The following is a 21,431-nucleotide window of genomic DNA, read 5'->3' as shown; positions in this document are numbered from 1 at the left end:
GAATCAAAATTTTATTTCAATGCACTACTGAAGTCACAGAGCTTTTAAAATATAAAGTAATACACGTAATTCATTGAAAAAAATAAAATTGTCACAAGGCTTATAATGATAAACAGCAATCTCCGAAGCTTCTCCTTCCCATCCCTAATCCCCACTCCCAGGGAACATTAAACTCCTCTAGCTGTTTCTTCTGATATTTAACTTCATTTTTCTAGGTAACATGCTTTTAGTTCTATTCCATAACTTTCAACTTTGAAATTCTTTTATTCTACCCCTAAAACATATACTTATCCCCTCCCATCTTTCTGGTACAGGTAAATCACAAGTTTTAGTTAAAGTAATACTCAGTGTGTACATAATTATATCATGTAAGTGTTATGCCTGAGCCATCCAGTAGTTTATACTTATCTCTTGTACAACTTTTTTTTCCCTGAATTCAGCAACTGCCTTGTTTTCTTTTTCATTTGCTTAATTATCTGCGAACCCATCACTATTTATCTTCAAAACTCTCCAAGGGGGCTACACACTCATCTCCTTAACAAACACTTCCTGTCACATCCTGGTTTAAGCCTCTCCGAGGCTCACACAACTGCTCCCAGGATAAAGCTCAAGCTTGAGCCTCTGCAGTTTGGTCCCAGCCTCCAGCCTCATCTCCTGGCCCCTGTGCCACAGGTCTCCCTTTCTTCAAGTGACAAGGGAGCCTGTCCCCACACCCATATGCTAGTTTTAGCCTGTGTCTCCATCCATATGGGCCTTGTTCGCCTGAGACACTCTTTCCCCTCACTGCTTCCAGCTCTCCACTCTGCTCCCCTAGAAGCCTTGCCAGAGGGTCCTGGACCTATGGTGCTTATGCAGCTGTTCGTCCTCAGGCCTTCTTCAGCTCCCTGTGTATCTCCGAGTGTTTCCAACCAGCTGCCTTGGCATTTACCAGGTGCATGGACATGACATGGCTGGATGGTAGTAACAGCAGAAAAAAAGCTAAGAAGGGAGACAATCTCTGCAATTTGGCAGCAGTTATCTCCCAGCTCAGAATCTAAGGCCAGTAAGCAAAGCCCAAGCTGAGGCCACCAACACCACCCCTTAAGACACTCACCCCACTTGCAGCCCACAAGCACAGGGCAGGCAGCGTGTCTTGTTCGGTAGTCACCTTCCCCGCTCCGCAAGAGGTTGTACCAGAATACAGCTGTACCCTGGGAAAGAGATTGGTCTTTTCAGAACACATTCTTAGAGGCTGTGCTCAGGGACCTGACCTCAAGCATCACAGAAGCTCTGCCCTGAGCAGAAACACCCTCATTTCCCTATGGACGGGGGACAGGGCTCTGGGACTCCAGCAACAGAGACTTTTCCCAGAAAGCACCTACCTTTCTGGAGTAGAAGTCTGGGAACTCACCCGCCCCTGAAGGGGCTTCCCTCCCTGTGCCTTCTTCCCAGGGAGAAGCTGGGGCTACAAGGTCAGACTCCAGGTGGGCTAAGGCACATCACAATGACAATCAGGCAGGCCAGGTAATGGTACTGGGGGACATGGACAAAGTAAAGTCTGAGCCTTGCTTCAACCTCTGACCCACAAGAATCAGAACTTACCTTCTTAGGCCAAATTGCAGCCCCCAGATCAGGGAAGACGGTGGCACCACCAGCTTCTACATCACTCATCTGGAAATATAACACATAGAGCTTGGTCCTCCTAAGCAAGGCTCTCAGAGCAACTGAGCCACAAAGGACATGACAAAGTGTACAAATCACCCCCCTCTGAGCATCAGTGACACTGCTTGGAGTCTGCTCCATGGCCAGCCCTTTAGCCAAGAAAGGTTTTCCCATGCCTACTTAATCAGTGTGATTCATTAGAACAGTCTCCATGTCATGAGTGTTCAAGAGTTGAGGCCCACAGGAGACCCACATCCGGGCTGTCCTTGGATGAAAATAATCTTAGTCTGTACTTAGAAAATGCCTGTTCTGACCCCCACCCCTTGAATTCCCATCTAGCCTCGGCCTTGCCTAAGCCACTGTACTCAGCAAAGTGCCCTGACCAGGAGCTCCCTACTGTTTCCAACACTATGTGCAGTCCCCATTGCAGCTCTGTTTCTCTGGCTCTAGTAGTTTGCTGCTCTAGTCAGACCTTCACCTTCCCAGAGTAGCCACCCTTCCTGGGGCCACCTGAGTGGGAAGGTGGGGCACTGTGTTTCTAGAGGCCCTGCTTTCTCCCATGGTAAGGCCTTAAACTACACTGAACACAAGTTCCACACTAGCAAGGCTGCACTCATGCCCACAGAGCATGCCTTGACTCATGGCCAAAGCACTACTTCTTTCCCATACAGCTCTCTTACTTTTTTTGTCCATAATGTAATAAAAATTGGAGCTAAAAAATATTTCCACAGGACACATACCAGACTAAGTGAAGGGTACTTGACAGACATATGGTAAATGAATAAGACAAAAAGCTCTGATGGCTTCTCACAGCCCTGGGGATCAAACTCAAATTCTTTTCTAGAACCCCAAGGCCCTGTCAGTCTCACTAGCCTCTCTCCAGACACACCAGCCTTTTTCTGTTTTTCCAACATTCCAAGCTCCTTTTCTCTTACAGGACTACATACACTCTCTCTCGTGCCAGAAACCATGTTCTACCAGCTAATTTCCACTCAACTTTTGAGTCTCAACTGATATGTTACTTCCAAAGAGAGGCCTCCATTGAACCCCAAGTCTGGGGTTCACAGCACCTGTCTCCATAACTACATAATACTCTCTCTGATGTTTAGGCTGGGCGAGGTGGCTCACACCTGTAATGCCAGCACTTTGGGAGGCCAAGGTGGGTGGATCACTTGAGGTCAGGAGCTCGAGACCAGTCTGGCCAAGATGGTGAAAAACTTCGTCTCTACTAAAAATACAAATATTAGCTGGGCATGGTGGTGCACGCCTATAATCCCAGCTACTTGGGAGGCTGAGGCAGGAGAATCACTTGAACCCGGGAGGCAGAGGTTACAGTAAGCTGAGATCGCGCCACTGCACTGCAGCCTGGGCACCAGAGGGAGACTCTGTCCCCCCGCCCAAAAAAGAAGAAGAAGAAGAAGAAGAAGAAGAATCTCTCTGATGTTTAAAATAAGTCTCTCATATTGGACCTCAAGCACCACAAAAGAGACCACATACGTTCTGCTCACCAGCATGTACATAGCACAATCCCCAGCATGTAATAACCATACAATAAAAACGTAAAAGGAAAAAATGGACCCAGGCTTCTGTCTCTAAGTTACTTTACTGCCTCTATGTCTCTTTAGAGCTGGCTCTCAGCAGAAGGGAGAGGAAATTGTTCCTCATGTGAAAGGTAAACCCTACAACCTATGGATGAAACAGAAACAAGAGGTGGGAATCAGGCCACTAAGCCTTGGAGAAAACAAACGTGGCTCTCATCTAGAGAGAGCTAACGCTGTCTCCTCACTCTGGTGCCAAGGAGGGAACCCTCCAGGGCACCCATCCCAAAAATCCAGACTAGCACTGTGCCCATCAAAAAGGAGCCAGAATGGCCAGGCACAGTGGCTCACGCTTGTAATCCCAGCACTTTGGGAGGCCGAGGCAGGCAGATCACCTGAGGTCGGGAGTTCAACACCAGCCTGGCCAACATGGTGAAACCCTCTCTCTACTAAAAATACAAAAATTAGCCAGGCATGGTGGCCAGCGCCTATAATCCCAGCTGCTTGGGAGGGTGAGGTACAAGAATCGCTCCAACCTGGGAGGCCGAGGTTGCAGTAAGCCGAGATCACACCACTGCACTCCAGCCTAGGTGACAGAGCAATACTCCATCTCAAAAAAAAAAAAAAAAAAAGCAGCAGCCAGAATATGCTACAACATGGATAAACCTTGAGGGCATTATACACCAGCCACACAGAAAGACAAGTATTAATACTTTGATTCCACTTATTTAAGTAACCAAAATCACAGAGACAGAAAGCAGAATGGTGGCTGCCAGGAGCTGCAGGAGGGGAATCTGGAATTATTGCTTAATAAACTCTGGGTAGAGTTTCAGTTTTAGAAGATGAAAATAGATGGAAATGAATGGTGGTGATGCTTGCACACTATGAATGTATTTAATACCACTGAACTGTACATTTAAAAATGGTTAAGATGGTAAGTTTTATGTTATGTCTATTTTATCACAATTTTAAACACTGGGGAAAAAAAATAGCCAGGAATGTTAAAGTCCTGGTGGTGGCAGTGGGGAAAATGAAAAGAAACAGAGGCCAACTCTCCCTGTTGCAGTCAAGAAGGGTGCTGAAAGCCAGAAGGACCTGACCATTACTCTATAGCAGATGGTATCAGCCCTGATGGGGGTGGGATATAAGGCAGCCCTCTGGACCCAGGGTCCCCTTAGGGCCCATCAGCACACATCATACTCACGTAGTTTAAGAAAGTGGCCACACGATTCCCCGTCCCTAAATGCTTGAAAGTATGTCGCTCATCATTCTACAAAATTAAGTGAGAATGAACAGGTGGGCCTGGACCCAGTACTTACGTAGTTAAGAAACGTCGCTAACCTATTCCCCTCTGTTTTGAGGCCGCTGTCAAAAGGTCGCTGTAACAGACAACAACTTTCACCGAAGTTTACAACAGGCTTCATCCACCACCCACAAGACTAGGACCAAAAGGGTCATGGGAAGGTAATAAGTGTGTGTTCCATAAATCAGCCTGGAACATGTGCCAAGGCTGCAAAGTAAATTCTGGCTAGGGCATGGGGTTTGCAGGGAAAAGGAAAAGGGAAAAGAACAGTTTTCACAAAGACCTAGTGAGACTCTTTGCTTTAGAATCAGGGCAAAAGGTGGTACAGTTAGGGCAGGGGATGAACTCCCCACATCTACATGGGAGACAGCCAGGCTCCACTGTGTTCTGCAGGATCCCTGGTTCCAGATTTGGGATTCACCAGTAACAAAGAGTTTCTCCCAATGATGCAGAGGTGGAGGGAGGACAAGGGGTAGGGGTACTGATATGGAGGCTGAAATGCTCCTAGAAGCTCCACTGTTCTCAAATCAGCTAGAGTAGGGCCCTTTGAAAGCACCTGTGATTTAGGCCTTACCCTAGAGAAGTCGAAGTGTGGTTCATATTGTCCTCCCACTCCATAATTTGCAACCTGTGGGAAATAACAGCATTAGACCTTGTAAGCAGCATGAACAGCTCTGTAGCAGCCCATCACTCTAGGGATACAATCTTCCCAGGCCTGAAAACAACCAGAACTCCCAAGAGCAGCCTCTCTAAGGTGGAAGACAACCATGCCCTGCCAGCACAGGCAGAGCAAACATCACAAACAAGTCTACATTTCTGTCCAAGAGTAAGGCTGCAGCACAAATGTGGTCTCCCAAACAAAACAAGATGGGTGAACTGCATATGATCACTGAGGAAAAGCTCCAGCCCCTTCATGGACACTCAGACAGCAGTAAAGGGAACACTGCTTGAGGCCAGCCCTGGCCCTGGACCCAGTTTGTTTGGGACATATCAAGATAGTAATCCAGAGGAAAGTCAGTAACAAATTTAAGAAGAGGATTTTCTTTTTTAAACTAGTTTTGGAGGTACTCAGCACCTTGTACTGTTCCTACCACCACTGCTATTCCTGGTGAGACTGCATGGGGCAGATTCCCACAGTGGTCTACTGCATGGAATGAAACAGCACAACATGGGTGGCCACCTGCCAGGCGGCCAAGAATTACCGCACTACATCAGCACCCCCAGTGTGACCCTGGACCTGAAGTAACATCTGAGCAACTACCAGGTGTCATAAATTGGATTAGAAATTGTAAATGCCTTTGTGGACAGCTTATCAGCAAAATGGAAAGTCTTAAATCACAATTACTGTCTCAGCTTCAGTAGACAGAATGAAAGACAAGGTTAAAGATGAAGCACAGAATCTGATATGGAAGCTAGTGGATCAAGCAGCACCACCAATGTCCGTCTGGGAACAGCTGGTTAGTGTGTCTCACTGAAAACATAAAAACCTCTGGGGCTAAGCCATAAGTTCTCAGAAAGTTGGTATTTTTTGTATATCCTTTTCTGCTATCCCAACGGTCAGGTGAGAGATGCTACAAAACTAGCAATAACAGAGACCTATAGAAATGTGGGACAGAAGCCAGGCGTGGTGGCTCATGCCTGTAATCCCAGCACTTTGGGAGGCTGAAGTGAGAGGATTGCTTGAGCCCAGAAGTTTGAGACTAGCCTGGGCAACATAGCAAGACTCCATCCGTCTCTACTAATGAAAAAATTAGCTGGGCACAGTGGTGTGCACCTGTAGTCCCAGCTACTCAGGAAGCTGAGGCAGGAGGATAGCTTGAGCCCAAGAGTTCAAGGTTGCATTGAGCTATGACTGCGCCACTGCACTCCAGCCTGAGCAACAGAGTGAGACCCTGTTTCACATATACACAAAAAAAGAAATGCAAGAAAGAAAGGGACAGTGGACTTTATAAGAGAGGAAATTCTCTTATTGGAGCACAAAATGTTGGCAGTATCATTTTCAATATCTACAAAGATAAAACTTTTGATACAAAGCATGGATGAAAACATGCTGTCATCCACTGCTTCAGCCTTTAAGATTCCTGCACCAAAAATACCTGGAAATCCTGTCAACAGCACAAGGAAGCCTGGTTCAGCAGGTGGCCCTAAGGCTGGAGATGCATCTAAGGAGAGAAGTGCCAGAGCAGCTGAGAAAGCATATCTTTTTTTGTAGTCAAGAGCTTGAAGAAAATTTTTTTTCTTTTTTTGGGGGGAGTGGGGGTAGAGACAGAGTCTCACTATGTTGCCCAGACTGGTCTCAAACTCCTGGCTTTGAGCAATCCTCCTGCCTTGGCCTCCCCAAGAACTGAGTTACAGATGTAAGCCACCACACCTGGCCTGGAAGAAAATTTTAAACACGACTGTGACTCTGTGCCAGTGCACTCAGGAAAATTCAATTAGTGCTTGTTGCTGGAGCTGCAGAGTATGACTGCATTTTTCAACACTTTCACTTGTTAAATGGATTGCTTAAACTTACAGATCCCAGGCAGTGAAAGAAGTTGCGTTGCGAGAGCTGGCTCATCTTTTAGGTTTGGAGAATTATATTTGATCATGGTTCTGAAGTCACTGTACCTACACTCTTTAATACAATTCCCAAATAAGTACAAAATGCATGGGACCATCTTGATTTGCAGCAGTAAGATTGCCTATCCAGGCATACGTAAGTCCCCAGGCTCACGCCTTTAATAACAAGCAACTGTACATCAAGACTGATTCATGTGAGGAGGTATTCATTTAAATCTTTAGACTTACTATTGTAAGAGTGGAGTCAGTTATTTGAAAGACATGGGTATTTACGATGCTAAGGACAGAGTAAAGGCAAAATTAAAAAGGTCAGAAATCACGTTTCTGGTGAGACTGAGACATCATGCAGCCGAAGTCTTCAATCTTAGAGAATCCTAGAGGTGTAGCATCTCTTCCTCTCTATCAGATAAGCCCTCATCCAATTCACCAGAAAGCCTCAATTACCTTTTTCCTTCAAATGGTCTACAGCAAACATGTCAGCTACAGCTGAAAGAATGTCAACAGATAGAAGAACCAGCTCCTTTCCAGAGGCCTGCAGCATTTCCTAAAGGACCTGATGTGAGGGCTGTTGCTGGTGCCTAGGCATGTATCATACCACAAACATTTCATATGGAGTAAGTACTTAGGGATAGATGCTGAAATCCAGTTTCCTGTTCCCTAGACCATGAAGGATCAAAGCCTTCAACACCACTGACTGGCAAAGGAAATGCCAAGACAGTTCCTAGGAGAAGAATGCAAACAAAAATGGCATCTCAGCCACTTGGCAGCTGTGGTCTGAATCTTCCAGAAGATCCTTAACTATAAGAGCCCCTCTACCAAGAGGTCTGGCATTTGGACCCCAGTCAACTGAGCTATAACACTATGAGAGGCCAGACAAGATAAAGTCCAAATTGTAGCAGAGAAGTCAGTCCATAAGCAAGAAGCTGCTATCTTCCATGGGTGAGTGTAAGACAGGCATACAGTGAGTGTAGCTGCACAGCTAGCCAGGAAAACAACTGCGCCAGAGGTCCTGTCTACTTAGCCTCCTGGTCCAGGGTATGAAATCAGCCAAGCAGACTGTGGTCTTTGATCAGAACCATGAAAGTCCTGAAGACTGGCTCTGACACAGAGGAAGCAGTGGCAGATGTCTCAAAAAAAAAAAAGAAAAACAAATAAAAAAAAAAAAACCTGCTCCAAGAAGATATGAGTCAAGACAATGCCAACAGGGACTCATCTAGCATATCAAGAGTGCCCATCTCTCTTGAAATGGTGGTGCTCTTACACACACGCAGCAAGTGGGAGATGAGACAGAAGTCCTCCATGGATGTGCTTATCTGCAGAACTTATTTAAAAATTACAAAACACAAAGTTGAACTGAACTGAAAAAAAAATATTAAAATTTCACAATACTATTTGCAAGGTAATCAGTATGTTTTTTAAAACTCTGGTAGACTTCACACAAATCCATAAAGATGAACTTCAAAATTGATTTTCCAATTGCTGATGCAGCTACACTTCTTTTTGTTGAAAAAACAACAGCAAAAAGAAGGCTGATTTGTTTGGGCATGTGCAGGCAAAAGTTCAAAAAATCTTTCCCAAATGATCTTCAGTCAATATTCTAATGAGATCCATAGTAGATCAGACCCAAATGCCAATCATAAAGGTAAAGGCTGCTATCGTTAAGTATACACAAACTTTGGCCAAACAGAGGACCCAGGGGCCTCTAGAAAGATGCCAGTGAAACTTCTCTGACAGTGTCTTAGGTCATCAATTTTACAACAGAACACGGAAGTTCCAATATTCATAAGGGAACACAGCCAGTGCTGATTTGAACTCAATACCCAAGAGGATACTTTATTAAGGAGCTTTACCCAAGAGGATACTTTAATAAGGAGCTTTACCCAAAACCTTTCAGCAGGGTGCTGCCATGTTTCTTCATAATCACTTCTGAATAAAGGCAGGAAGCCAGGGTCCCAGTGGGAGTACTTGGACAAGAACACTCCACCTGCACCAGCTTAACCAGTCCAGGCCTCTCACTTCCACCTACATATCACAGTGTAAGGTCCCCCAGACCCACCCCTGCCTTTCTTTGTTCTGACTGAAAATCAGACTCCCTTGACAGCTCTGTGACCCAGCCAGCGGCAGGTTTTTCCCTTCAGGCTGGAACACAAGCTGGAGTCTTGAACATTCCCAGGCACTGATGAAGGTGTTTAGGTTGTTGCCTAATACACTGAAAGAAACTAGCCCCAGCCCTGAACCAAATTCCCTAAACCCTCAAATAAACTCCACACTCTGACCCCATCACTGTGGAAATACTTAGGTAAAACAACCCTTGTCTCTTGCTGTCCATTTTGAGGATTGCTGCAGCCCACTCTGCAAGTTCCCTAATAAATGTTGTGGACTAAAGATCCAGGGGTTTAGTGCCGCTTTCTTTGGATTCTCAACTGACCCCATCTTGGCAGTCCCTCAGGGGAACTCCCCTGCTGCTGCTTTTGGAGTGACTTCAGCTGTGGTTCAGCAGGAGAAAACACACAGAACACTTTGCCCTTCAAATGTATTTGATTATGACACAGAACCATGGCCTCTGAAACCATTTTTAGCTCTCTTAGCGATGTCCCTGAGACCATTCAGGATTTGAGCTTCTGTTGTCAAGAAGACATGAATGAACCTGCCATAGCCACCGCTGATCCCTAGCTTCCAGCACACTTGGGCACCCAGCAGATGCTCAATAGATATTTGTTGAACACTAATTGTTGAAAGCCAACAGGCATGATTAATTCTGGTTTCCTAAAATGAGATCACTCCATATTCATAGCATCAGGCAGTAGTCATACAGTTGGGCCTCTTTTGGCCCAGTTCTGGACACCTTGTGAGACCATCTAGCCACAAATACCCACTTCCCAACTCCTACAGTCCCAGGGACTATCTGTACCTGTAACAATTCTGCAGTCTTGACTGTTAACCCTGTGATGTGCTGCATCCGACGATTTACTCGGGCCACAACAGGGTCATCATCTTCCTCTAGCCAGGAGCTGGGTAAAAAGAAAAGAGCAGAGAAAAGAAGATGGAAGGGCAGGCTTCCATGAGGTCCTGCACTCTGTCCCCAGAGTCAGGGCCAGCACAAACAGACAGTACAGGGTACCTGCTGCAACAAGGGGTGAGGAGTCGCCAGCAGGCAGGAAAAGGCAAGCCACCCATTCCTAGGGTAGGCACTGAGAAGTCCTGAAGTTGAGATTTGAGCAGCTACCAATCCCTGCTCTTTGTTTACCTTTTGGAAACCCGATAGCTGGCGACAGTGAGGACTCCTGTCTTGGGATCACGAACAGTGGCTCGTGCAAGCTAGAAGGAAGGAGGAGAAGAAGGAATACTTGATTTGTTTGTTTTGCCTTGAGTATTTTCCCAGAAAGCACTGGGACCACATTTGCTGTCATGCTAGTGGAGGAAGCTTTGCAGCCAATGGCTCTAGCCAAGGCCCCAAGATCCTGCAGGCCAGGTGAGGGCAAAAGTCTGAGGCCTCCACATTCCCAATCTGCAATCAGTTCCTGGCTATTGCCCTGCTCGGTCACTGCTCATCCCTTCTCCTCCCCAGGTCTGCATTGCCTGCAGAATTATGCCTGCTTTATCCATCCATGCATCTGCCTGGCTAGCCCCTTTCCTTGCCAGGCACACATACCACTCCTGCCTGAGCACAGCCTGAGCTTAGCTACTCCCACCATATTCAGACTGTGCCACCATCCCTGAGCCTCCGCCTTATGTACTTCTCTCAACCTGGTCAAGTTCCACCATCCTTCTGAACCTCAGTGGGCTCCTCTGCCAAGAAACCCATCCAAACACTCTCCTGCTGTACAACCTCACACTGGGTTCCCACAGCCTCAAGAGGCAAAGACAGATGGCACAGTTTTCACTCCCTTGGGATCCTTAAAAGTCAGATGATAAAACCAGGAAAAGATTCTGTGAGTTAAAATAAGTGAACCACTGCCTGGAAGTCACCCACTCACATATGTACACACTACACATGCACTCCCCTCATCTACTTCATTCCCCCAGCCTCCACAGACAGGCTTTAGTGAAACCCCAGGAGGGACTCGCTGCCCAGAGTCAGCCAACATGGCAAAGGTCCATGTGCTTCAGTTGTGGACTGTCCTAATGACCTCACATGGGTGCAGCCACAGGCCCAGGTACTCCCACCCCAACACACTTCCCCTTGATTTTAATAAATATTGATGGATGCCTACTTTGTGCCTGGCACTATGCTAGGTAGCTGAGACATGGCCCCTGCACTGTTACAACTCAGTCAAGTGGGGAAAGCAGAAAACCAGCCAGGTAACTGAAGCACAGCATGGGTGAACTTAATGTCCTGTGGAAGCTCAGGGAATAGTGTCAAGAATAGCTTCCTAGGGGAGGAGACCACCTAGCTGAGGCCTGAAGGGTTAACATGAGTTATCCAAGTAGAGAAACATTACAGGAACAGGGAAGGAGCAGCAATCCAGAGGCCTGGGAATGAAAATGGGTGTGGCAGTAGGTGTGGATTAAAGGTTAAGGGAAGTAGTAAAATAGGCTGAAGAGACACGCAGGAGCTAGGGACTAGATGCAACCTTGTGGCCAACAAGAAATGGGGAAGGCTTCATGCAGGGGAGGGACACTCAAAATTTGAATGTAAAATGGATCACTGTGAATAACTCATGGAGAGTTGACTAATAAGGGGCCAGAGTGGGGACTGAGAGGCTAGTGAGGCCACGGCAGAGGTCAGCACAAGAGATGATGGTGGCCCAGGCCAGGTGGTGGCAGACGGAATGGAGAGGAGTAAATGGACCAGAAGGCTAGTAAGCGAGTGAGATGGACCAACCTAGACACTGTGCTGCTATAGCATGATCTGGTAAGATGGCCAGTGCAAGCAGGACAGATGGCTCCCAAACTCCTACTCACGGCCCTTCCTGAGCTCCAGCGTATGTCAGTCCTTCCCTGAAAACTGCAGCCACAACCAGACCCCATCCAAACATCCGTGCCTCAGCATTGGCCTGACACCCACAAAGAGGCTCTGAGCAGCTGTGCTCTGCCCCAGGGGAAACACAGGGCTATTTTGAAAGCAGGCCAGAGACCCCATAGACAGCTGCCAGGCATTCCCCACAGGCCAAATTAAGCTCATTGGCTCTACTTCAAAGCCAGACTAGCATCTGTCTCTCACAGTCTCCGGAAAGGAGGGGTCAGCTTATCTTTGAATAGAAGCCATGTGAAGAGCCAAACATGTTTGCCATCCTTGTTTGGCTCTTCACATGGCTTCTATTCAAATACATGTTTTCCCAATACTACCCCTCGGCCAGCCACACATATATGCACACATGCACACAGAAATGTTCTCAGTGTCTGGAACTGCAGAACAGGTAAGAAATCTCCCAGGAAATCCTGGCACAACCAGCAAAGTAGTTTTCTTTCCTGGAGGACTCTGGAGCTGAGTAGAAAGGGGAGTCCTAGTCCCCATTCTCCATACATCTGGCTAGCCCCCTCCCTCAGGCACACTGATGATGCCAACCACTGACTCAAAGCCCTAGATGTCCTAGTACCTCAAGCCAAGGTGTTCTAAGATGAGGTCCAGGGGCCAGGATAGGAACCTATTTCAGGTCTCTCCATGAGCGTCAGGCCTCCTGGTCACCTCGGCCACTACAATTCTATTAGGAGCAGAGCAATAGAGAATCCAGCTAAATCCTCCCTCCCAATCATCAGTGATGGGGTATGGCAGCAAGTAGGTCTCTTTGAAAGATGTCAAATGGGGAGCAAATCTTTTATGAACTAGAAACAGAAGAATAATCGTAAAACAAAACCAACAGCCAACTGCATACTCGGCAGTAAAATACCATAGGAATTCCCAGGAAGTTCAGGAATGAGACAAGGATTCCTATTCTTCGTAATTATGCTCTAGAAGTTCTGGGTGATTCAATAAGATTATAAAAACAAAGGAACTACAAGTATTATGAGAAAATAAAATTTTCCTTATTTCCAGGTGTTAATGCTAAAGAGAATCAGCTAAAAACCAAAAAAGGAATAAGTAAATTCAACCACTAGCTGCAATCTGCATAAGTTTGCTTTTTCATAGGCAAAACAGAGACAGTGACACCGTTATGAGCAGCTGTTCATAACTGTGACATAGTTAATATATATGTTAAGCATTTAGAAGTTCCTGCCACAGTTAAGAACTCAGTAAACATTAGCTCTTACTATGAAATATATTTTTAAAATCAACAGTTTGGCATAGAATAGTAAACTAATATAATAATGTAACCAGTTAAAATACTAATGAAGAAATAAAGTAAATTAACAGTAACAAAGAAACTACCTGGGACTAAACTTAAGAAATGTGCAAGGCTTATATGAAGAAAACTTAAAAAGATATAAATAAATGGAGAGACCTGTCACGCCCTTGGATGAGAAGACCCAATATTATAAAGATATACATTCTCCTCTAAGTCATTCGCTCATTTACAGTCCTAATCAGGAGCTCCACAGGACCCAGCTTCATAGCACCTTATGGAATATTTCCTAAAAACTCCCACACACCAGTCTCCCAACCAGGTGAACTGACACACCAGTGTGGACCTGCCCTGTTCCCAGCATGACTTTCTATCATAGCATTGGCTGTCCACATTGGTTACCCTGTTCTTCCCCACTGGACCACGAACTCACAAGGTCAGGTTGAGTCTGAAGCATCTCTGTATCCCCACGGTAGGCCCATGCTAGATATCAATAAAGGGTGGCTAGATGAGCAAACCAACCACCCACAGTGCTAGGGATGAGAGAAAGGACCTGCCCCCTTCAGTGCCCCGAGAAGGACCTGAAGTGACACCTACTTTAGGTTTTGCGATCTCCTTGATCCTCTCGATTTCCTCATCAGACATGACATCGTAGTACCTGACGATGTGTGGGCTGTCCCACTCATCCTCCTCTTTGAAGGGGGCGATGAGCAGCTGTGGGGCCCTGTTGCCATGGTGGTACCTACAGAAAAGCCTCTTCTGTCTCCGGGGTGTCTGGAGAGCACAGAGTAACAGGCCCTGAGCTGAGTGAGTCCTAATCCTCGGTCCCAGTCTGGCTGTCTGCAGACACTGGTCTCACCTCATGGCCAGCAGCTGCTCCCTCCCACCACACCACAGAAGAAAACAAAAGTCCCAGCAGGTGAGCATGCACAGTGGCTCACACCTATAATCCTAGAATCCTGAGGGGCCAAAGGATAGCTTGAGACCAGGAGTTTGAGACCAGCCTAGATGACATAGACCCTGTCTCTATAAAAAATTAACCAGGTATAGTGGTGCACACCTGTAGTCACAGCTACTCAGGAGGCTGAGGCAGGAAGATTGCTCAAGCCTGGGAGGTCAAAGCTGCAGTGAGCTATGATTACACCACTGCACTCCAGCCTGGGTGACAGGGTGAGATGAAAGAAAGAAAAGAAAAGAGAGGAAAAACAGAGGGAGGGAGGAAGGGAGGGAAGAAAGGAAGGAAGGAAGGAAACAAAAGCCCCTTCAGCTTAACTGGCATGAAGTGACACCCCACAAATCATGCAATCTTTCTTCTCTCCCAAGATCACCTCACATCCTCAAGTCCCATGGCAGAGAGTAATTTCTGACCCTTTTCATGAAGACTTGAGTAGGTCTGAAGAGCTGGGACGGGGGAGAAACCTTTCTTGGTGGAGGAGCCAGTGGAAGCCATGCAGACAGGGGCATGGAAAAGGCCGAGAGCCTGTCACACCTGGGCCTCCTCAGGAAGCACTAGGATCCCAGGGCTCTCAAAGGCTCAATACCAAGCTCTGGTACATGCTGGTGTCTTTACCACAGAGACTTACTCTCCATTTATACCATGACTTCTCTTGGGGCCTGAGGTACGTCCACCCATCGTTTTCTTCACAACAGTGAGTGAAGCAAAAAGTGGGACACGTTGGGGTAAGGAGGTGAGCTCAGTGGTAACTTAGAGGAGCAACACTCTACCTGGGGCATGAGGGGAGACAGTCTCCTTTCCTACCTCAGAGAATATCCACATGTCAGCCTCACAGATGCCATGAAAAACTGGGGGAGATACTGAAAAAAGTACCTACAGAATGAAGAACACCTTCCCCAAACCTGCCTACCCGGAGCCAGAGTCCAGGTCTACTGTTTTGGCACCCTGGCCCCCCTCACACATCTCACCAGTTTGACACCCTCCCCACGACAGAGGCTCTCGTAAACATCCCTCTCAGGCAGGTAGTCCACAGGCCTCTCATAGATGCCTTCTGGGGTTGCTAGCTCAGCTTCTGTCTGATTTGATAACATTTTTTCTCTCTCTTCCTCCAATAACTGCTCAAAGTACCGCAGATTCCCTCCAGCTCGTTCATGGCTTGGGTCTAGAAAAAGCAAGGAACGAGAAGGAAAAGGAAACCACAAACATCTGTTAGGTCATTTAGAGAAATTATTCTGTAAGGGTTTCTCTCCCAGCAGCTCACTTGCATGCTGCATTCTACCTTCCACAGCATCTGACCAGAGTATGCTGTTCGTAACTGAAAAACCAACAGAGGCCAGGCGCCGTGGCTCATACCTGTAATCCCAGCACTTTGGGAGGCTGAGGCGGGTGGATCACGTGAGGTCAGGAGTTCGAGACCAGCCTGACCAACGTGGTGAAACCCCATCTCTACTAAAAAAAATACACCATGGGGGCATGTGCCTCTCTAATCCCAGCCACTTGGGAGGCTGAGGCAGGAGAATCTCATGAACCCCAGAGGCGGAGGTTCCAGTGAGCTGAGATCACACCACTGCTCTCCAGGCTGGATAAGTGAGACTACGCGTCAAAAAAAAAAAAAAAAAAAAAAAGAGGTAGATGAGTTTTAAAGGCACAGTGCTTTTGGCCTTCTTCAGTTCAACAGCACAAGGCACTATCAATGCCATATTAAGTCCGACTATTAGACCTCAGGCCTCTAATAGCACCGCCACTGTTTGTCACTGTAGCAATCCTAAAGTACATTCTGACTCCTGGGTTGCTCCTGATGCAATAAAGGTTCCACCCTGTGTAGTCCTGCATGGTGATAGATACACCGTAACACAGAGTCCTTACTAAAAAGGGCCACAAGTGCCACAGGCCTGAGTGTATCTATCAGCGACTGGGCAAAGCTAAGGCCAGGATTGAGGTGGGTAAGGAGCTAGTAAGAAGCTGGATTGGACCTAAAGTCAGTAATGCATTAGTCACTGGTCAAGTGACAGGGTAAACTGACTCAGTCCCAGGAGAGGGGTCAGGTAGACGCCAGCATAGTGCAGTTCCTCTGCCACTCTCCATTCCCATCTTACCTTCCCCTATAATGTCCTTACCAAGGGAGAGCAGGCGGCGGGTGAGCTCCAGGGCACGGTGCAGATCACCCAACTGAAAGACAGCATAGCTGAGGTAGTCCAGCACCTGGGACTTGGTTGTGGTGGCCTCCTCCCCAGCATCAAGCTGCTTTAGCACCTGCTCCATCCACAACACCGTATGATAATAATCCCCTTCATTGTAGGCTGAGCGGCCCATCCCAAAGCAGTCATCCACGCTCAGCACTGCCTGGTACTTGGTTCCTACAGCAGGGGAAGTAAATTGTCAGGCTCCAAAGAGCCTCTGGGTTAGGGAAAGAGATTCCCGCTTCAAGGAAAGCCTGGGCCACTGGATGGGGGGCACTACCAAGCAGAACCCCATCAGACATTTAGACCGCATATCCTAAAGGGCCGCTGACACAGTGAGCACAGACAGATGGCCCTGCCCTGGACTGGGGTTCACAGCCAACCTCTTAGCCTCAGATTCCCCGTCTCCCAAGTGGGAAGGGGCCTTTTTAGGGGGAGCCCCAAAAACCCACCAGGAAGCATCGTTGAGGACAATGGGAAAGTCCTGTGGACCACAGAGAAGCAGATGTCTGGTGGGCAGCTTGCCATATGAGTCTGGAGGATGGGAAAATTAGCTGAATATAAAAAATATAAATTTAGGTGGCAACCAAGCCATGGGTGAGGAAAATTGCTTGCAGGAACTCTAAGGAAAGAATGGAGAAGATGGCTGAGCCCAGAGCGCCAGGGAACACCTACCCAGAAAGAACAGACAATGAGTAACCTTGAGAAAGAACTAAAGACAGGAGAAACAGAGGGAGCGGGAGTGGTGTGAGAGCCATCAAGGGAGGCCAAGAGCCAAGGTTGCAGTGCCAGCTTTGGCTGTTAAGTGGCAGGGACCTTGCTGAGTATCAGCTCAGTGGGTCTTATGACCAAAGGTCATCTGCTGTAGGGGGAGTGCTAGAAAGTGACCATGAAGATAGTTTCAAGCCAATATGAAGAAGTAGCTATAGAAAGATGCAGGATTTAGGGTGGGCTCAAGATGGGAAAGACTATGTGTGCAGTTCCTCAGAGAATAATGAGAAAGCAGATACCATGGAGGGGAAGTAGGGGCTGTGACTCTCCCTGGAGAGCAAGGAAGACTCCCCACAGTCCCATTAACAGCAACAGGGGCATGGCTGACACAAAAGAACTCAGAGAAGGCTCTTTTTGCCTGGAATGAAACCCCTACACAGTAGGCTAAATGCTTCAGAGACCAGGGTCTGCTCACCCCGGTGGCTCAGGAACCAATAACGAGGAACAGGAAGTTGGGGAGAGTAAACACAAGATGAAGTCCCTAGGTAGGCCAGGGATGAGGGGGTTCCTGGAGCCCCTTGTCCCTCTCCACAGGTCTCCTCTGGCTCTGCAGGCCCAGGAACCTGCACTGATGCGGTAGAGTAACATAGCTGACTGAGCTGGGGCTCTGGAGCCGGACTAAGCTAGGTCTGTGTTGGCCTCACTAGGGCGCCCACCAGTGTGTGACTATAGACAAGATACCATATCTCTCTAAGTCTCAGTCCCCTTATCTCTAAATAAAGATAATATCAATTTTAAAGAGCTTGTTCCAAGAATTCAATGAGATGACATATGAAGATGTCTCCTATGATCCCCAGGATGCTAATGACCAGTAGCTATTATCAACATGTCTCCCAGATGCCAAAAATGCTAAGAATGGCTCCCTGGCACTCAGCATCCTCCCTAGAAGCCAATTCGAATGTCTGCTCCCTGGAGAGCACTTGGGAGAGTGACAGCTGAGCTAAGTGCTGATAGGCAATCAGACATGGAGTAGCCCAGCTGACATGGGTAAAGGTATTCCTATAGAGGGGTGAGACAAAAGAGCTGAGTGATAGGCAAAGCTGAGTACAATGGGCAAGGAAGCCAGGAAAATAGAGTCAATACAGGACCCCAAAGATCACACACAGGAGGAGTTTGGGTGTAGCCTTGGAAATTAAGCATAGTAATCAGGAACTCATGTGAACAAATGTGTGCTTAAGACCATATGGAGGATGGTCTTAAGCAGTGAGCTGGAAGTAGGGACAAGTCAGGATGGTATTTTGATAATCAAATTGAGAAAAAAGTGGCTGTGAGGCTGGAGTCAGGGGTAAGTACAGAAGACATGAGAGAAGGAGGTAGAATCCATAGGCCTTAGGATTCTGGCTTAGGCAGCCAGAGGATGGAGCTCCTTTTTGCTGAGATAGAAGGATGAGAGGGAAGGTAAAGTGTTCACAAGGAGATGAGGATTTCAGTTCACGACACATGAAGTTCGAGAAGTCCATGGAACATTCAAGTAGAGATGTCCCAAAGGCATCTGTCTACGCTGGTTAGAAGCTCAGGAGACAAACCTTGGCAGGTAACACAGATCTGGATGTCATCCACCTCACATGATGGAAATGGCGGGGCTCACCTGGGGAAGGTGTTCAGGGAGAAGATGAGGTAAGGATGGAGTCCTAGGGAGTAATTCCCTTCTGCTCCATATCCCTATTCAGGACACTCACAGGTTTGCTGAGTGAATGTGAGAGGTCAATGCCAGGGTGTGGTTCCCTTCTCCAAGCAACCAATCTCAAGGCTACAGGGTGAACAGATCTTGCAGGTGCCCTGAACTGCCCTCTCTCTAATGGAGTCTAAAGTGGGCAGCTGGGGCTCTGGAGCTGGAATAAGCTGGGTCTGCACGGGCCTCACACAGTGAATCGCTGGGTTTACTGGTCTCCAGTAGCTCTCAAAACATCTTCTTATAAACACTAACACTGGGAAGTCAGTGGGAGATGGGCCACTTGAGAGAAAATGACCAGAGAGGCTAAAAGAGAAGCAGATATCAGTATCCCAGAATTCAAAGGAGGAGAGAATATCACGAAGAATGAGGCAATCCATCTGTCAAATGCTGCTGTGAAGTTAAAGAACATTATGTGTGAACCTTGTTCTCTGCATTTACCAGCCAAGTGGCCACTGATGACCTTGCAAGAACAGGATCAGTGAACAGGGGGGAAAAAGGCCAGATACTGTGAGTTCAGGAGTATATGGGAACCAGGAAAGTGGATAGAGTGTAGATTACTCTATCCAGTAGCCTAACCAGGAGGGAAGAAGAGATGGATCAGCAGCAAAGACTCAAAAGAGTCTCAGATACTGAGGGAGGCAAGTGTAAGATGAGCAAGAATATAGCCTATATGTGAGTTCCAGGGTAGAACACAGAGAGGTGGAGACAGAATGTATAGGAGCAGAGACTGTAACTAAGAGGACTCAGGACAGGGGGACACTAAGCCCAGATCAGTCTTAGATGAAAAGACATTGGAGGGTGGGAGACAGGAAGCAGGTCTGAATGCAGATCTGTGCGGTGCTCTGGAGACAGAGGCAGAGGGGGTTCCTGAGCAGCAACTCTGGCTTTCTCTGAGACACAAGAGGAGAGGGCCTTGGCTAATACATGGAAGGAGGTGGCAGGGCAGTGGCTGAGGGAGAAACCTGTCATGGGAGAGGGAGTCCAACACAAAATGGTGAGCCAAGAGGTACATCAGAGGTGCACCTGAGGGTAGAGGCCACAAGTCGGTGGTGGCTCCAACCTGTCCTGCCACTAAAGAGACACATGCAGGACAGGCAACGCCTGGAGTGGTGAGTTACCTGGAAGTTCCCCTCTGGAAATTGTGTCTGGGTCCAGCCTGTATGTGTCCTGAAGTCTCATCAGGGCTTTGGCAGCTCCTACCTCATCCTCATCAGTGGGGAAGAACTGCCGCTGCACAGAGAGGTTGGCGATAAAACCTTCCAAATGAGAGTCAGAACAAGAGATTACCCTTGAACCAGAGGCAGAATTCCACTTGGGACCAGAGAGGCAGCCACAGAGAGGGTCTCTGGCTAGTGAAATTTCCCCGCCCCTTCCCTCAAAGGCTGTTGCCCCTTCCACCAGGAAGTTGTCCCTGATTACTCCAGTCTATGGGGACTTTTCCTTTCTTAGTCCTCACTGTACCTACTGCCCATGCTGCTCTTTGGAACTAAGTAGAAACAGCCCCCCATATTAGTTAATATTTAGGAGTCTAGAAGTCTTGGCTCCAAAGCATTCAGTCAGAGCTGGTGGAGACAGAAGAAACAGAGGATTGAGAGGGTAACTGAGAAGAGCACAGGAGAGGACTCAGGGAAGAACTGTCAACCACTCAGTGGAAAATGAATCCCATCGAAAACCTTGATCCAGGGTAATTGGGCCAGTCAGGTAAACACAGACTTCCAGCCCACATTTCAAGTTGAGGAGTCCAAGGGACAATGACAGTTAACTAATGAAGCCGAGCTGGCCACGCATTACTGACCACTGGCACTTATCATCCAGAAAGGTGATGATGAAAGTCCTGGAGGTCATCCCCCTCCCCCTAGGTTGACAGCTGAGGGACCACCTAGACAGGCCAAGGACCAAGGTGGGGCTGCACCAGCCCAGCAAGGTCAGTCCCTTGAGAGACCATGGTGGGCCTATTCTCCTCTGTACTCCCACCACTCAGACCTGCAATGAGTTCAGGGCATGGGCTCTCCAGTTATGGTGCTCAAGACCACAGCCTGAAGCCTGGGAGAGCTTTTGACCACAGAAGTACTCCAAGGAGGCTTTTCTGGGACTCCAAGCCCTAGCTGTAAAGTAAGATGTGTACCTCCCACAATCCCAGGGCTCCAGGTGGGAGCCAAGCCTTCCCAGGGTGACTTAGGGCCTTCAATTCTGCCTCTAAGCTGAGAAATGAGAGGGGAACAAGGCCATTCCTTCCCCAACCTCTCCCCAAGAGCAGCTATATCCACTGCCACCTATGACTTCAGACCTAAACATCCACTTCCAGCTATAACTGGGGACAGGGACCAAGAAGCTGTAACCCTGCCTTCCTTGTCTTCATAGCTACATGGTCAGGGACTCTAAAGAGTTTAGAATCTGGTGGGGTGGGGGTAGGGGAACATGCTGCCAGGAAAAGCCACACTGTCAGCATGCCCCATTCATTTCAGGGGCAAGAACTCAGAAGTCAGAGATGAAAACAACCAATTATTCTCTGGGCCTGACCTAACTCCTTCTAGGTAATCATAAGGTTTTCCAAAGGAACCAGATGATGGTGTGAGTGTAGG

The 21,431-nt window shown here is 47.7% G+C and overlaps 1 protein-coding gene across 5 annotated transcripts in view; it reads right to left on the bottom strand.

The window, feature by feature from the left end:
- P4HA2 (prolyl 4-hydroxylase, alpha polypeptide II) overlaps positions 1-21,431 on the bottom strand; it is a 102,475-nt gene that overhangs the window by 1,185 nt on the left and 79,859 nt on the right. For 3 of the 5 annotated variants that reach the window (XM_011969274.1, XM_011969276.1, XM_011969278.1), the window contains exons 5-14: positions 19,968-20,105; positions 16,341-16,580; positions 15,192-15,385; positions 13,866-14,042; positions 10,292-10,362; positions 9,956-10,055; positions 5,057-5,110; positions 4,499-4,558; positions 1,582-1,650; positions 1,094-1,190 (exon numbers count right to left, since the gene is read on the bottom strand). In XM_011969274.1, coding sequence (XP_011824664.1) covers positions 1,094-1,190; positions 1,582-1,650; positions 4,499-4,558; positions 5,057-5,110; positions 9,956-10,055; positions 10,292-10,362; positions 13,866-14,042; positions 15,192-15,385; positions 16,341-16,580; positions 19,968-20,105 — 1,200 coding nt within the window. Of the gene's footprint in view, positions 1-1,093; positions 1,191-1,581; positions 1,651-4,383; positions 4,450-4,498; positions 4,559-5,056; positions 5,111-9,955; positions 10,056-10,291; positions 10,363-13,865; positions 14,043-15,191; positions 15,386-16,340; positions 16,581-19,967; positions 20,106-21,431 lie in introns of all 5 variants that reach the window. The other 2 variants (XM_011969275.1, XM_011969277.1) reach the window with 1 other exon arrangement.

The sequence above is a fragment of the Mandrillus leucophaeus genome, unplaced genomic scaffold, assembly GCF_000951045.1.
Source record: "Mandrillus leucophaeus isolate KB7577 unplaced genomic scaffold, Mleu.le_1.0 Scaffold88, whole genome shotgun sequence".
NCBI classification, from domain to species: Eukaryota; Metazoa; Chordata; class Mammalia; order Primates; family Cercopithecidae; genus Mandrillus; species Mandrillus leucophaeus.
Note: the sequence above shows the minus strand (reverse complement) of the source record. Positions and strands in the feature narration are given on the sequence as shown.